Below are 16,630 nucleotides of genomic sequence, written 5' to 3'. Positions count from 1 at the left end.
AAAGGGCATCTGCGTTGTCCCCTGTCCCTCCCCCCGTCTCTGCCCCTGTCCCTGCCCCGGGTCCCTCACCCAGCGGGATTTCTGCCGCCACCCATCCTTCCCGGACCGGTCGGGACAATTCCCCAAATTAGGGCTCTGAGGAGTGTGAGTCCTAGCCTGAAGCCGAGGTGGGAAGGGTTCGGGGGACCACTGAGGCCCCTTTCTCCTCCGACAGCCCGAGGATCCCCACCTCTTACACAGGAAAACACACAGCCAAACCCCTACACACAAGCCTGAATATACACAACTACATGCCACCATACACAAACGCACACCTACACACAAGCATGCAGGCATATAACTGTACCCAAACAAACACACACAGACGCATATACGAACTACATAGTGACATGCACATTCACACACACACACACACACACACACACACACAGTCTGACAGGTCCCTCTTCCTCCCTGTCTTGCCGCAGCTCCTTATACTCTGGCCCTTTGCCTGGGAACAATAGTGTGGATCCTCTGGACATATTTCGCTTTCACCTTTCAAACAAGAACTGCAAAAGAAAAGCCAAGAAAACAGTCAATGATCCGTCTGTTGGCTGTGGGTGCTGGGCCGGGTCCGAGCCAAGAATGCCGGCTCCTCCCCCTCCCTCCCTCCCTCTTTCCCTCTCCGACTCCGCTGCCCTTTGCCCCAGGGGTGTGTGTGTGTGTGTGTCCTTGTGTTTGTATGTTCTGTTCCGCCACGTGGGGAGGGGGGGAGGGGGGGGAGAAGGGCAGAGCTCTCCGCTTTGGAGGTGTTCCAGAGGCTGAGAGGTTTTGACAGCGCAGGGGTCGCGGGTGCTGGGGAAATTGAATCCGGACCCCACCCGCCCCGTGGAGCTAGGTCTCGGGGTCCCTGTTAGCCGCCTCTCCCGACTCCTCTGCATCGAAGTGGCGTGGTTTAGTGGAAAGAGCACGGGTTTGGGAGTCAGGGGACGCGGGTTCTAATCCCGCCTCGGCCCCTGGTCTGCTCTGTGACCTTGGGCAAGCCACTTCACTTCTCTGTGCCTCAGTGACCTCATCCGTAAAATGGGGACTAGGACTGTGAGCCCCACGTGGGACAACCTGATGACCTGGTATCTACCCCAGCGCTTGGAACAGGGCTTGGCACGTAGTAAGCGCTTAATAAATACCATAATCATCATTACTATCTTCCTCCTCTTCTTTGTCTTCCCTCTCCTCTTCCTCCTTCTCTTCCTCTTCTTTCCCTTCTCCCACTCTTCCTTCTTCTCCGTCTCCTCCTCCTCCTTCCCCTCTCCTATTCTTCCTTTTTCTCCTTCTCCTCCTCCTCCTCTTTCTCCCCCCCAAACTGGAGCAGGCCCCAGAGGCTTCCTAACCTATTCGTTCCTCCCCGAAGGAGACGGGAAGAATCCGAAGGAAAGCCCGGGCCCGGTAAAGGAAGAGCCTCAGGTCCCGCTCTCCCGACGAGGTCCCGGCCCTCTCCGGTTGCTCTCTGCTTAACTGGAGGCCGACTCCGCCGGGCACTAAGGATCCAAGTCGCTTCGCCCCGAGCAGTCGGCAGGGGTCTGGCCTGGCTTCCCCCACGGAAATCTCGTTTATTTCCCACGAGAAGTCCCACCACAAAGTCAAGGGACCCTTGACACGCCCCCCCCCCCCCCCACCAATCTCCCACCCCATCTCCCTCAACATGGCCATTCACCTCCTCCTTCCCGCCCTGGGTTAGGCCCTGCTCCTTGCTCGGGAACCTCCTCCTCCCCTCCCGCTTTCCAACCCTCCTGCAGCCCCCAAGGGCTCGACCAGCTCCCCCGGCTCCATGCCCCTCCCTCACACCCGCCCCAGCAAGCAACAGCCCAAGGGGGATATTGCACGGCGGGGAACGCCGTGCTTCTGGATTCCCAGCCGGAGGCGGGCGGGGATGGCTGCAAGCCGTCGCTATGGAAAATTGGGTGGGCCGCTCCAGAGGGGTTTGGGGTGCGACCCGAGCGAGCTGTCCAGGACGGGTTAGTCGGGAGAGACCTGGGGCTGGAAGGAGGAAAGTCGGAGAGGCTGATGATCCACCCCTGGCCCCGGGGAAGGATTAGTCCTCTTCCTGCGAGCGCCCGTCGTCTTAAAGCAGGGATCCAGAAAGGGAGTCGCAGAGTCACCGGGATGGCCGGGGAGAGGGGCTGGGCGACGGCCACCGACTGCTTCCAGAGAAGCAGCCCGGCCTGGTGGAAAGAGCAGGGGCCTGGGAGTCAGAGGACCAGGCTTCTAACCCCGGCTGTGTGACCTTGGACAAATCACTTAACTTCTCTGGGCCTCAGCTCCCTCAACTGCAAAGTGCGGAACTGCAAAATACCTGTTCCTCCTCCTTCTTAGACTATGAGTCCCATGTGGGACCTGATTATCTTGTATCTACCTCAGAGCTAGGACGGTGCTTGGCCCATAGTAAGGGCTTAACGAACACCACTATCATTTATTATGATTATTATTACTCCAGCACCAACAGACGGTCTCTCCGGGGTCGGTTCCCCCGGGAGCTCCTCTCCTCCCTAGCGAGGATCCCGCAACCCACCCCCACTCTTCCCTAGGGGTGGAACGCGGCCAGGCACTGAGTTCCAGCAGCGTCGGTCGCAGTGTCAGAACGCGTTCTACCCCGCGAAGAGATCTCGATTTTCCAGGCTCCAGGTACCTTTCCTCTAACGGGGTGGGGAGTGGAGGGAGAGGTCCCTGGCCAATTCGCCCCAAACAGGGAAGTTCCTGGGTCGGTTTAATCCTTCCCGGGTCCCCGCTGACCATCTGCAAGCAGATTGGAAACAGAAAGCGCCACGGTGCCCACGCAGGTTCTGGGTAACAGGTTCCGTGTTCCAGTGGTTTTGAGGGCTGGGAGGGAGCGAGGGCGGCGGGGTGAGAAGGAAAGGGTGAGCGGGCTGGACAGCTCCTTCTTCGTCCAGCGGATGGGAGCCAGCCCCCATCCCCATTTCCTTTCTGGAAAAATCCAAAGTACCATCGGAGGGTGGAAGGCAGGGATGGGTGGGGGTCTCCCTGCGGGAGGAGGGAGGGAATAGGGCTGCCCCCTCCCCAGGTGGACAGACGCCCGGCATCGGGGCGGGGGGGGGGGGGGCAAGCGGGACCCCTGGCCATGGGGACGAGCAGTCCCGGCAGGGTGGGAAGGGGGTGACCTCCCTCGCCCCCCCCTTTCCTCTCGTGGAATGCGAGGGCGAAAGGTTTGGGGTCGCCCCTTGCCCGCGCCTTGCCCCATTTCACAACCAGAGGCCCAGAAAACGGGTCCGGGAAAGGGCTGGGGGGGAGGTGGGTGGCGCCAGCCGAGGGCAGGAGCCGAGGGGTCCCGATAGGAGGTGGGTGAGGGCGGGGGCCCCGGGCGGCGGGGGGGGAGGGGTGAAGAGAGGCGGGGAGTCAGCGCCCAACCCCCAACCCCCCACTCCCCAACCCCCGCTCCCTGCCGGTCCCGCAGGGCTCAGCGGCGCGGCTGGCCGGGGCCGTTGTGTTAATGGGCGGACAATAGGCGCATCTGTCCATCTGTCCTTTCTCCGGGGATGAAAGCACCTTGGCGACCCGGCTCTGCCCTTTGTTAGGGAAGGAAAGAAACTCGCGTCGGGGAGGTGCGGGGGGGGGGGGGGCGGTAGCTGCGGGAGGCCTGGGGCGCCCGAGATCACTTCCAAATCCTCTCCCTCTCTTCCCCATCCCGCGGCCCAGGCCCATGTGGGGGTGGGGGGATCTGAGGCTGGAGGGGAGGGGGGCCCCCGGGTGGTGTCCCTGCTCTTCCACCGCCCCCTCCCCATCGTCTCTTTCCTGGGGGGGGGGGGGGGGGGGACCCGGAAATTGAAATTAAAATGCTCAAGCCCCCCACCCGCCCGAAAATGCTAAGTCACGAGAGGGGGAGGGGCGGGCGGCCGCGTTAATGAGGGGGGGGCTACGGGAGGGGATGGAGCGGCGAGGTCAGGTCCCCCGGGCCGGACACCTGCTCCCACGCCAGGCCCTCAGTGCCACCGCTCCCCCAGGGGGGTTCGGGGGTCCGGGGATCCGGGGGTCGGGGCTGGCACCGCTCCCGCCGCTGTCCCGTCCGTGCCCGCCCCCCCCCCCCCCATATCCAACGGGAGAGAGGGGAAGAGGAGCACGGCGAAGGGCAGGGTGGCTCTCCCCCCGCCCCCGTCCCCTCCCCTCAAGCGGCCAGATGCCCGGGGCGGAAAGCCCCTCCCCGGCCGACGGGGGCGGGGGGCGGCGGAGGGAGCGGACCGACCTGCCGGAGCCCGGACCCAAGGGCGAGGGTCACCTTCCCTCCCGGGGGTGGGGGGCTGCGGGGGCCGGTCCCACCCGCCATGGCCACGCGCAGCTCCGGCGGCCGGGGCGGCTCCCCCCTACCGGCTCCCCCAGCTCCCCCAGCTCTCCTACTAGGCTCCCCAGCTCCCCCCACTAGCCCCCCCAGCTGCCCCCCAGCCGCCCCCCAGGCTCCCCCCACCCCGGGCCCGGCTCCCCCGGCTCCCCCGGCCCCCAAGCCCCGCTCCGTCCCTCCCGCTGGCCGGTGCCGCCTCCCGGGCCGGGCAGCGCCGGGGAGGCCGCGGGCCGGTCCCTCTCGCTTCGGCCGTGGCGGGGGGCGGGCCGGGGTCCGGGGGGCGGGGTCCGGGCCGGGGGGGCGGAGCCCGGGCCAGCGCGCATGTGCCGGCCCCTCTAGTCCTCCCCCCGCCCCCCCCCCCAGCTTCCCGGCCGCGGCGGCGAAGCGCCGGCCAAAGCCCGACAAACGGTCCGGCGGGCATGGGGCCGGCGGGCTTGGGGCCGGCGGGCTTGGGGCCGGCGGGCCGGGCGGGCGTCCGGACGCTGTCCAAGGGCCCGGGGCCCGGCCGGCCGTGAGCCCCGCAGAGCGGGCCCGGGCGGCGGGCCGGGGGGGCGTGGGGGGCGGCCGGACCCCGCTCCCGCCGGGGACCACCCCTCGGGCGCCGGCCGGGGCTCGGCCGGGCGAGGGCGGCTTTCCTCGGTTCGGGGTGGTCGTCGGGTGGGGGCGGGAGGGGCGTCGACGGACGGAGAGCGAGAGCCGAGCGGAGCGGAGCGGAGCGGAGCGAGCGGGGGCGGGGGGCGGCGGCGTCCGGGCCCGGCCCCCGCCGGTCCTCGCCTGGCCTCGCCTGGCCTCGCCTGGCCTCGCCTGGCCTCGCCTTCCCGTCCCGTCCCTTCCCGTCCCTTCCCGTCCCGTCCCGTCCCGTCCCGTCCCGTCCCGTCCCGTCCCGTCCCGTCCCGTCCCCTTCCCTTGCCCTCCCTCCCCTCCCCTCCCCGGCCCGGCCCGGCCCGGCCCGGCCCGGCCCGGCCGCCCGATGAGGGGCCCGCCGCCGTCCGGCCATGAACGCGCAGCTGGCCCTGGAGGCGCTGGGGGACCTGTCGGGGCTGAGCCATGAGGCGGTGGGCGGCCCGGCGGGCGAGCTGCTGAGCGGCGCCCACCCCCGCGGGCCGGCGGCCCACCGCGCCGCGCCGCTGGCCGCTCCCCCGCGCCCGCTGGCCATGGCCGGCCTGCTGGACGGCGGCGCCGCCGACTACCCGGGCCCGGCCGCCGCGCCCCCGGCCCGGGGCCCGGACCCCGCGCTGGCCGGCGCCCTGCACCCCACCCTGACCATGGCGTGCGAGACGCCCCCGGGCCTGGGCGGCAGCGGCTCCTACACCACGCTGACGCCCCTGCAGCCGCTGCAGCCGCTGCCCCCCATCTCCACCGTGGCCGACAAGTTCCCCCCGCCCGCGCCGCCCCCGCACCACCACCACCACCATCACCACCACCACCACCACCACCACCCGCACCCGGCCGCGCCGCACCCGCACCCGCACCCGCACCCGGCGCCGCACCCGCCGCCGGCCCCGCACCCGCCGCCGGCCCCGCACCCGCCGCAGCGGCTGGCCGGCGGCGGCCTCAACGGCGGCTTCGCCCTCCTGCGGGACGAGCGGGGGCTGGCGTCCCTCAACGGGCTCTACCCGCCGCCCTACCCCAAGGACGTGGCCGGGCTGGGCCCCGGCCTGTCGCCGCTGGCGGGGTCGGGGCTGGGCGCGCTGCACGGGCCGCAGCCGGGCCTGCCCCCGTACGCCGACAAGATGCTCCCGCCGAACGGCTTCGACGGCCCGCACCCGGCGCTGCTGGGCCGGCACGGCGAGCAGCAGCCCCTCGGCCCGCCGTCGGCCGGCCTGGTGCCCCTCAACGGGCTGCCCCCGCACCCGCACGCCCACCTGGGCGCCCCGGGCCCCGGGCAGGTGCTGGGCGGCGGGCGGGAGGCCCCCCCGGCGGGGCCCGGCTCCGGGCCCCACGGCCCCGGCCCCCACGGCCCCGGCCCCCACGGCCCCGGCCCCGGCCCCGGCCCCGCCGAGGAGATCAACACCAAAGAGGTGGCCCAGCGCATCACCACCGAGCTCAAGCGCTACAGCATCCCCCAGGCCATCTTCGCGCAGAGGGTGCTGTGCCGCTCCCAGGGCACCCTGTCCGACCTGCTGCGCAACCCCAAGCCCTGGAGCAAGCTCAAGTCCGGCCGGGAGACCTTCCGGAGGATGTGGAAATGGCTGCAGGAGCCCGAGTTCCAGAGGATGTCCGCGCTCCGCCTGGCAGGTCAGGGCCCGACCCCGGGGAGGGGGCGGCGGGGGGGGGGGAGGGGGGGGGACCGGAGGGACGGAGGGAGGACCGGCCGCCGAGCGGGGCTGGGGACGGGGACGGCGACGGCGAGGCCACCCCTTTCCCGCTCGGGGCCTAGCGCCTGGCTCTCGGCCGGACGGAGGCAGGGGGGCGGGAGGGGGGCGGGGGGGCGTGTGACCTCGCTGCGCGACACGCTCTGGGGTGACGGGGGACCACCCGGCCGAGAGGGGGTCTGGCAACCTCCCCCACCGACGTCCGTGTGGATGTTCGAGCGTCGGGGGTGCGGGCCGGGGAGATTCGCCCAGTCCGTCCGCCTGTCACTGTGCGGGTCCGATGGCGTGTGCACGGCTGCCCGTCGCTTTGTGTCTCTGTACGTGCGACTGGGCCACAGCGAGTGGGTGACTTGGCGCGGGAGAGTCTCTACGGCTGTCTGTGTGGGGTCGGGGAGCGTTTCCGTGTGTACCTGGATGGGCTCGCTAGGCGTCGGGATTCGTCTGTGTGTACGTGTGTGTGTGTAGGTGCGTGTTCTTTCCCGACCGGGGGAATCTCTCCGGGCTAGACGAAGGAGAGGGAGGGACCCGAGAGGGCGGAGGAGAGAGGTTCGGGCTACCGAGTCCAGCTCTCTGCCTTCGCCTCCGCCGCGGAAATCCGAACCAGTCCCGCCCCCGGATCCCGTTTTCTCTTCTTTCCTACGAAAGAGGGCTGGCGGGTATAGGCGTGTGTGTCTGTGCGTGTATGTGTTTGTACGTTAAAGTGGCCGGAAATGGGGGGGCCTGAACGTGTGTTTGTATTGGTCTGCGTTACCGCTTTCCATAAATCTGTATACGAGCACGCGTACACACTCACACGCGCGGCCGGGCACATTTCGACGTGGGGCGGCACTTTAGGTGAGCGGCCCAGGGCCGTGAGCCCTCGAGTCGAGCCCTCGAGTGTCCGCTGCCCCGGCCCCGCTCTCCCGGGCCTCTGCTCTCCCGGGCCTCTGCTCTCCCGGCCACTGCTCTCCCGGTTCCTGCTCTCCCGGTTCCTGCTCTCCCGGTTCCTGCCCTCCCGGCTCCTGCTCTCCCGTGCCCTGCTCTCCCGACCCCTGCTCTCCCGGGCCTCTGCTCTCCCGGTTCCTGCTCTCCCGGTTCCTGCCCTCCCGGCTCCTGCTCTCCCGTGCCCTGCTCTCCCGACCCCTGCTCTCCCGGCCCCTGCTCTCCCGGTCCCTGTTTTCCCGGGCCCTGCTCTCCCGGGCCCTCTTCTCCCGGGCCCTGCTCTCCCGCTGCCTTGGATTGGCCGCGGGCCCCGGGTTCCTGGCCTCCGGGCCACCTGCTGAGCCCCGGGTCGAAGGTCGGAAGGCCGCCTCGGGAGAGCTGATGGCGGGGCCGGGACGTGGGGTGCGGGCAGCGGGAGTCGGAGCCAGACGGGAGCCGTCTCGACCCGCCCCCACCCCCAAGGCGTTGGTTGCCTTTCGTTTCGTTGGAGTTAGGGCTCCCTCTGGGTAGGATGGGCTGGGGGCTGCTAATCCCCCCACCGGGGGACGATTGGGGGTTGGGGGAGCGGGGAACGGGGGGCAGGGAGAGCAGGGAACGGGGACCGACTCATTTCAGAGGCCGGAGCGGGGACAGGGTTATTGGGGACCGGGGATGGAGCCGACTGGGCCGGGCCGGGCAGCGTCGGGGGGCGGCCGCGAGCCCGTGGGTAGCGGCGGGGCGGAAAGGTTAAGAATGAGGTCGCCCCCCATGAATGAACCCCTGGGGATGGCGACACGGTCACAACCCACGCCGGACCCGGGGCCGAGGCGGTGGCCCTTTGGTCCTCTCCCAGGCAAAAACAAAGGAAGGGAGGAGCTACCCCGCCTCCGCCCAATCCGCCCAATCCGCCCCCCACCCCGGGGGGCGCAGGGCTTCGCCCGGCACCTCCAGCCCGAGGCCCCCCCCCGCCCCCTACCCACCCCCCAGCCCTCTGCCCGTCTCTCTGTCTTCTCTGGCGGGGTGATGCTCTCAGGGCCTCAGTGGCTCGGGGCCTGGCGGGTCCATCGTTCTCAGTGCAACCTCGGCGATGGGCCCTTTGGGGTGAAACGGAGCGGCAAGCCCCCATCTCCTCCTCCTCCTCACCCCCGCACCCCTCTCCCTCCCCGTCACCCTCCCCCTCCCCCCGACTCACCCTCACACACACACACACACACACACACACACACTCAGCTAGGCGTGCACCACTGGCGTCGTCCCCCCCACCCCCCACCCCGCCCCCCGCGGGTGCATAGTCGGGGGCCCACAGACAGAGGCCCAGCCCCGGCCCTGGCTAGGAGCAGTGGAGAAGGGAGGGGAGATTTGTGTTTGGGGGGGTTCCCGCTCGCCCTTTTAGGGGAGCGAAGCCTGTCCCGGCCTCCCCGTCAGCCCCGAGGGACCGGCCGGGCCGTGGACACTGGGGCCGAAGGGGGCGGCGGGCACCGGGCCTCGGCCAAAGGTCGCCAAAAAGGAGGGGAAACTGGACTGGGGGCGGGGGGGGGACGCCTCCCGCCGCGGAAGACCCCGCCCCCGCCGGCCCGACCCCAAGGGACGATCCCCTCCCCCTCCCCCCATCCCGCCGTCCAGGGACCCACACGGGGCAGAGCTGACGGATGCTGACTGAGGCTCCCTGGCCTGGTCCCTCGGGGCCATTCGCGGGTGGCAGGGGGCCCGGAGACACGCCGAAACCCTGACCCCCCCGGCCGATGAGCAAAATCCCCGAGAAATGCCGCTTCGACCTTCTTAGAGCTCTAATTTAAGTCGACCCGATCACCTTGCCTCTCCCCTCCCGCCCGCACCTTTGTCCGCCTCCTCGCTGCCTCTTCCTTCTCCCCTTCCCGCCCTCCCGCTCCCCGCTCCTCCCTACTGCCTTGTCTCTCTCCCACGGCCTCTCTGTCTCTGACGCTTCTCTCGCTCTGTCTCTGGCCCTCGGCTGTCTCTGGCTCGGCGTCTCTCTCTCCGCCCGTCTCTCTAGAACCTCAGCCCATTTCGCTTTCTCTTTCTCTGCAGAGGAAAGTTGGCGTCTATCTCCTAGGTTCTTTCTTCAAAAGTTCCCAGCCTCTCTGACCCAGGCAGGAGAAATAAAGCTTCCGGATACTCAGCCGGCAGCACACACCCCTGCACACCCACACACAGACACAAACGCACAGGCAGACCAACACTCACACACACACTTATTCGGAAAACTTGGGGTTCAGATCCGTTCTAATGACGGGGCTGAGTTTCCTTGTTTGGAGACCGTGCGAGCCCGGCGCTCGGGCCTCTGCAGCTCCGCTCTGCGTTCATTCATTCTTTTGATAGTACTTATTGAGCGCTGACTGGGTGCAGAGCACTATACTAGACGCTTGGGAGAGTAAAATACAACAATGAGCAGAGTCCCCCACGCTGGGCCAGACAGTGCCTACGTGTCACGGAGCGGGGAAGACCGAGAGAAAGATGTACTCTGTGTGTGTGTGCGTGTGTGTGCGCGCGTACACACGCATTTATTATTATTATTATTATAGTATTAAGCGCTTACTATGTCCCAGGCACTGTGCTAACAGCGGAGGGCGTATAGACGTAAATGGGGTTGGACACAGATCCGGTCTCATGTGGAGCTCACAGTCTCAATCCCCATTTTACAGATGAGGGAATTGAGGCACAGAGAAGTGAAGTGACTTGCCTGAGGTCACACAGCAGATAAGTGGTGGACCCGGGATTAAAACCCAAGAACTTCTGACTCCCAGGCTCCTGCTCTATTTGTGTGAGTGTGTGAGAGTCTGTGTGTGAGGGTCTGGGCCAACACGTGAACATCTGTGTCTGTGGAACTGTGTGGGGGGTCTGTATCAGCATGTGAACACCTGTGTTAGTGTGTGTCTGTGTAAGTGGGGGGGGGGGTCTGTGTCAGCATGTGAGCATCTGTGTCAGTGTGGTGGGGGGGGGGGATCTGTGTCAGCATGTGAGCATCTGTGTGAGTGTATTTGTGTGTGTGAGAAGGCCCGTGTCAGCATGAGAGCATCTGTGTGAGTGTGGGTCTGTGTAAGTGTGTGAGGGTCCGTGTCGACATGTTTGAGTGTTAAGGGGGCGGTGTAAGCGACTGAGGATCGGGGCGTGGAAGAGCGGAGAGAGGCGGTGGACGGAATGGGGCGGACACAGCCGTGGGGACCCCCACCCCCACCCCACCCCACGACGGCCCCACGGCGGCCAAGGCGAGATACCGAGGCCCGGAGACCTTTCGAAAATGGCCAAAAACCGAGAGAAAAGGGGAAATATTTCGGGCCGGGTCGAGGGTCAGGTAAAAACAGACTCCACTAGTGGGTGGGAGTGGGCAGTCCTTGAGAGGTGGGGGGCGGCCAGCGGGGGCGGCGAGCAGACTGGGACTTCGGGGGCGTGTGAAACCTGGCGTCTGTGTGGGTGGGAGACGGGGGGCGGGGGGGCATGTGTGTGCGGGAGGGCACAGTACCGAGGCACGCGTGTCATGTATGCGAGTGGGGATGTGTGCGCGCAGGAAAGTGTGCTGTCTGTGGGAGGGTCCGTGACCTGGGGGAGAGGGAGGTTAAGGACCTCTCGAAATTAGATAGGCTGATCTGAGCCTGGCAACCGGAGGAAATTCTCACCGAATTAACTGTTAAAAAAAAAATCAATATTTTTTCCGATCTAATCATCGCCGCTTCCCCATTAGAGAGGCGGCTGCCAGGGACCCCGCCCCCTCGGGCGCGACCTGGGTGGGCCGGGGAGTTGAACCCCTTCTGACTGGGCCGAACCAGCCAAAAATCTCCTTTTGCGGGACGGAGCTCCCCGCAGCCCCCCTACAACGGCGTCCCAAACACATACACACACACACACACACACTACAGAGCACACAGATGCCCGCATATATTCTACACGCAGTCCCTTACACATATATTCACATACATGTACGTACACACGCTCAGGCCCACAGATACAGGAGCCCACATGCAGTCCACTTAGCATGCAGATATTAACACGCGTATACACCCGATTGTTAGCCTATTTAGGAGTTTTCCATTAATTAAAGATCCATCTGAGCTCTCCATTCTATCTCTGGGTGTGAGTGTTTGCGGCGAGGGGTGGGGATTTGGGGATTTCTGGTCGGGTTTACGTTTGTGTCTGATTTTTCTGTTCCTGCGTCTGGGTGGGTTGCTATTCGTATGACTATTGTACAATATGTGTATGCTATTTCTTTGCTATTTGTATTGTACATGCTATTTGGATGTCTATACATGTTTATACTCGCATCTGGCATGTGAGGGAATGGGGTTCTTCCTTGGGCGTTTGGGTCGGTCTGTGATAGTATTTGGGGGTTTTTTTGTGTGTGTGTGATTTGTTTGAGATTATGAATACGTCTCTGTGTGTATGTGGGTGTTTGTAGCTGAATATGCGTCTGTCTTTTTCAGTGTGTGGGCACACGTGTCTGTGGATTCCCGCAGTGCCTGTTGGTGGGTCACTGTCAGTTCGCCTTTCAGTACCTCAGTGTGTTTCTGTGTGGCAGCCTGTGATGGTGTTTCTCTGTGGGTTCCAGTGTCCGCTCAGGATCTGCACAAGAGTCTCTGTACCTGTCCACGTGCGCCCGTGCGCCCGTGTGTGTGTGTGTGTGTGTGCGGGTTTAAATGTGTGTGGAGTCCCGGTGCAGGCCCGGGAAGAAGCCAGGCGCACCGGGAAGGCCCGGGGCATCCTCCCCGCCCTCTCTCAGGGCCGGAGCATCCTTCTGGTCCTGCTCAGAGGCCTCCGGTACTGACCCTGGACGGGCGGTGCAAGATTTCCATCTCCGCAGATTTTTTTTTCCCCTCGGGCAGACCCAGATTGGTTTTGCCCCGAACCCAGAAGAGACTTGGCTCCCCTTGCTCGTTGGTTTTGCGGTCTCGGGGCGGTGGAGTTCGAGGATGGAGGGGGCAGTGAGAATGAGGAGAGGTGACCTCCATCCTCTGCGGGGGAGCCCGGGTTTGGGAATCAGAGGACGTAGGTTCTAATCCCGGCTCTGCCGCTGGTCTGCTGGGTGACCTTGGGCAAGCCGCTTAACTTCTCTGTGCCTCAGTTACCTCGTCTGGAAAGCGGGGATTAGGACAGTGAGCCCCACGTGGAACCACCTGATGACCTCTATCCACCCCAGCGCTCAGAACATTCATTCGTTCAATAGTATTTCCTGAGCGCTTACTATGTGCAGAGCACTGTACTCGGCGCTTGGAATGTACAGTTCGGCGACAGAGAGAGACCATCCCTGCCCAATGACGGGCTCACAGCCTAAACGGGGGAGTCAGAGGGCCGAGCAAAACCGAACGAAGAAAAACAAGACAACATCATCAAGATCGATAGAATCAAGGCCATATACACCTTATTAACACAAAAAAATAAGGTAATAAATAATGCATACAGATGAGCGCAGAGGGAGGGGAAGGGGGAAGAGCAGAGGGTGGGGGAGCAGAGGGAAAGGGGGGCTCAGTCTGGGACAGTGAACCGAGAACGATGCTCGGCACGTAGTCAGCGCTTATTAATAATAATAATGTTGGTATTTGGAAAGCGCTTACTACGTGCAGAGCACTGTTCTAAGCGCTGGGGGAGATACAGGGCAATCAGGTTGTCCCACGTGAGGCTGACAATCTTCATCCCCGTTTTCCAGATGAGGTAACTGAGGCACCGAGAAGTGAAGGCGCAGTCACTCATCTGCCAAGTGGCAGAGGCGGGATTCGAACCCAGGACCTCTGCCTCCCCAGCCCGGGCTCTTTTCCCTGAGCCACGCTGCTTCCCTAATCCCCTGAGCATGATGATTATCATCGTCCGCTCTCGGGGGCGGCGGCCCTCCTGGGGCGTGTCTACACCTGCCTGCGATGGAGGGGCCCGGCGGCTCCGGCGGGGGCGCGCACGGCCGCGCGCGCGCGTGCACGGCCCCGCGCGGCCCCGGGGCCAGCGGGTCCCGCGAGGTCGGCGCCCCCTCTGCTGGCCACGCGGGGGCGGTGCAGCCCACGGCCCTGCCCCGCCGGCCGCCTCGGGGCCGCGGAGGAGGCACTTGGGGGGGCAGAGGTCACGGGTTCGAGTCCCGGCTCTGCCACTTGGCAGCTGTGTGACTGTAAGCAAGTCACTTCACTTCTCCGGGCCTCATCTGGAAAATGGGGATCAACTGTGAGCCTCCTGTGGGACCACCTCATTACCCTGTATCTCCCCCAGCGCTTAGAACCGTGCTCTGCACAGAGTAAGCGCTTACCAAATGCCAACATTAGTATTATCAGGGGTCTTGCCCAGCCCCGTCGGTCCCTCCTCCGGGCAGCGGAGTCATCAACGCCAGGGCAGCCGCCACCGTCCTCATCACACTGAGCCAACGGCAAGGCGTGGCTCAGTGAAAAGAGCACGGACTTGGGAGTCAGAGGTCATGGGTTCGAATCCCTGGTCTGCCACTTGTCAACTGTGTGACTTCTCTGCGCCTCGGTTCCCTCATCTGTAAAATGGGGATTAAGACTGTGAGCCTCATGTGGGACATCCTGATTACCCTGGATCTCCCCCAGCGCTTAGAACAGTGCTCTGCACATAGTAAGCGCTTAACAAACACCAACCCTATCTCTGCACTGCTCGGTTCTCCAGATCTCCGGGCTCCAGGGTCAGGCCGGTGCCCGGGCCGGGCAGGGGGTGGGCGCTGGTTCTCTATTTGGATGGTAGTGATGCCCGTCTACTTGTTTGGCCGTCCGTCTCCCCCTCCCCATCCTTCTAGAGCCCGTTGTTGGGTAGAGGCGGTCTCTACCTGTTGCCCAGTTGTACTTTCCAAGCGCTTAGTACAGTGCTCTGCACACCGCAAGCGCTCAATAAGCGCGATTGAATGAGTGAATGAGTGAATGAATGAATGGACCGGGGCGGGGACGGGCTTCAGCACCACGGACAAGGCCCCGCCGCCCGCTCCCGACGCGGGCTCAGAGAGCCAGTAATGACGACAATAATAATAATAATAATAATAATAATAATAATGGTGGTATTTGTTAAGCGCTTACTATGTGCAGAGCACTGTTCTTAGCGCGGGGGGAGATACAGGGTAATCGGGTTGTCCCACGTGAGGCTTACAGTCTTCATCCCCATTTTACAGATGAGGTCACTGAGGCACAGAGAAGTTGTGACCTGCCCACAGTCACACAGCTGACAAGTGGCAGAGCCGGGATTCGAACCCTTGACCTCTGACTCCCGAGCCCGGGCTCTTTCCACTGAGCCATGCTGCTTCTCTAAGCACGGTATTATAAGAACTTACCATGTGCCAGGCACTGTTCTAAACACTGGGGTAAATCCCAGGTAATCAGATTGTCCCACGTGGAAGTGACAGTCTTACTCCCCATTTTACAGATGAGGTAACTGAGGCCCAGAGAGAAGTCAAGATCACACAACAAGCGAGGGGCGGAGTCGGGATTAGAACCCACGTCCTCCGACTTCCAGGCCCATGCTCTTGCCACGAGGCCACGCCGCTTCAAGTGGTCAAGATTCCAGAAAATAACCCCCCCAAACCCAACCCGCCGCAGGGCGGGGGGAGCGTTGAAGGCCCGGAGTGGGCGGTCCCCAGGCCATGTGGCCCAAGTTCATCGGGGTGACCCCGGCTCACACCTCGGTCCTCGACGGAGGTGGGTCCGAAGAGGGACGCTGGGGCCGAGGCCGGAGGAGGGCAGGGTATCCGTCGGAGTGAATCTCTGACAGTGTGATTGCGTAGAAATCTGTAGAAATCTCTGTGTGAGGGTGAATCTGTGTGTGAATCTGAAGATATGTGCCTGTAGGTATTTGTGTATCAGGTGGGTATGAATCAATGACTGGGTGACTGTGTGTGGGTGGGTGAATCTGTGTGCGAGTATGCACCTATATTTGTGGGTCTGTATCTATATGTGTGAACACATGCAAATTTAGGTACATGTTAGTGGCAGTTTGTATCTATTTGGGTCTGAGAATTTATTTCTGTCTATGATGTGGATGATCTCCCACACACGTAACCCAAGCTCTGCAGTGCAGGGCCAGGACTCCTAGGTCTGGATAGCCACTTCATATGAGCCAGCTGAAGGCTATGGCACAGGGCAAGAGATGAGGCCCGTTTGTGCCCCCCTGTGTGAGTCCCGCCACCCTCCCTGAGGGCCTCAGAGGGTGCATATCTGATACTGCGTCATTTCATTGGCTCTGTGGCTTCCTAAGGAAACTTTTGTCCCCCCCCAAACTGGGCCTTTAGGGCCCAGCTGGGCTAGGCCCCATCCACTGAGGGCTAGAGGAAGTGGGGTGGGGACAGGAGAGGGAAGGCGGGTCCGGATCAGAGGAAAAAGGACTTGGGTGATTTCATCTCAGCCCCAGTTACAGAGGGCAGGATGGCAGGGGCCCCGGGCGAAGGGCACGGCCGCATCCTTGGCTCAGAAGAAACTTGCTTGGGGAGTTGGAACCAGACCCCCGTCTGCCTCATTAGCGTCCGATCAGTGTCCGCTCTTCCGAGAAAGGAGCTTGACTAGAAATGAATAAGCACATTTGCTTTAGTGCAGTGAGATTTCCACAGGAAAACTTTCAGCCACATAAATCCTGCTAAGACATCGCCTCTGTGGCTCACATAAGTGGATTCTTTTTACAGCCACAGATCTGTCTCTCGGCTCCATCCACAGGGTATATAGAGTTGCACTTCTCAGATGTGTAAAATCCGAGGGCTTGATTTTTTTCCCAAGATCGTTGCCAGGTGAGTTTTATGGAAATCACCGAGAAAAGGGTCAGGTTAGAAGTTATCAACTGAACTCCTCCACTGAAAGGGTGATACTAGATTTTTACCAAAAAACCTGAATTTAAACTGAGACCATTTCTGTCTGATCTGAGTTTGGATTGTGAGGTTACAGACTTGGTCAGATTCTTTAAACACCTGCATTGACCTTAAAATGGATTCATCGATTGATTGATTGATTGATTGATTGATTGATTGATTACCCCGGGCTTCTAGGACATTACCAGCATGAACTTTGGTAGGTCAAGATAATATGGTCCAAATCCCAAATAGCCCAGATCCACAGTGTGAAGGCCTTTTCCACAATAATGGAATGACCCACCTCATTATTATTGTATTTCTTCC

General features: G+C 63.2%; 1 protein-coding gene across 1 annotated transcript in view; it reads left to right on the top strand.

The window, feature by feature from the left end:
- The first annotated feature begins 5,287 nt into the window (after positions 1-5,287).
- ONECUT1 (one cut homeobox 1) overlaps positions 5,288-16,630 on the top strand; it is a 40,322-nt gene continuing 28,979 nt past the window's right edge. Inside the window, exon 1 of the mRNA XM_029070920.2 lies at positions 5,288-6,565. Coding sequence (XP_028926753.1) covers positions 5,323-6,565 — 1,243 coding nt within the window. The 5' untranslated portion in view covers positions 5,288-5,322. The remainder of the gene's footprint in view (positions 6,566-16,630) is intronic.

The sequence above is a fragment of the Ornithorhynchus anatinus genome, chromosome 8, assembly GCF_004115215.2.
Source record: "Ornithorhynchus anatinus isolate Pmale09 chromosome 8, mOrnAna1.pri.v4, whole genome shotgun sequence".
In the NCBI taxonomy this organism is placed as follows: Eukaryota; Metazoa; Chordata; class Mammalia; order Monotremata; family Ornithorhynchidae; genus Ornithorhynchus; species Ornithorhynchus anatinus.
The sequence above is the reverse complement of the archived record's forward strand: the minus strand, read 5'-3'. Positions and strand labels throughout refer to the sequence as shown.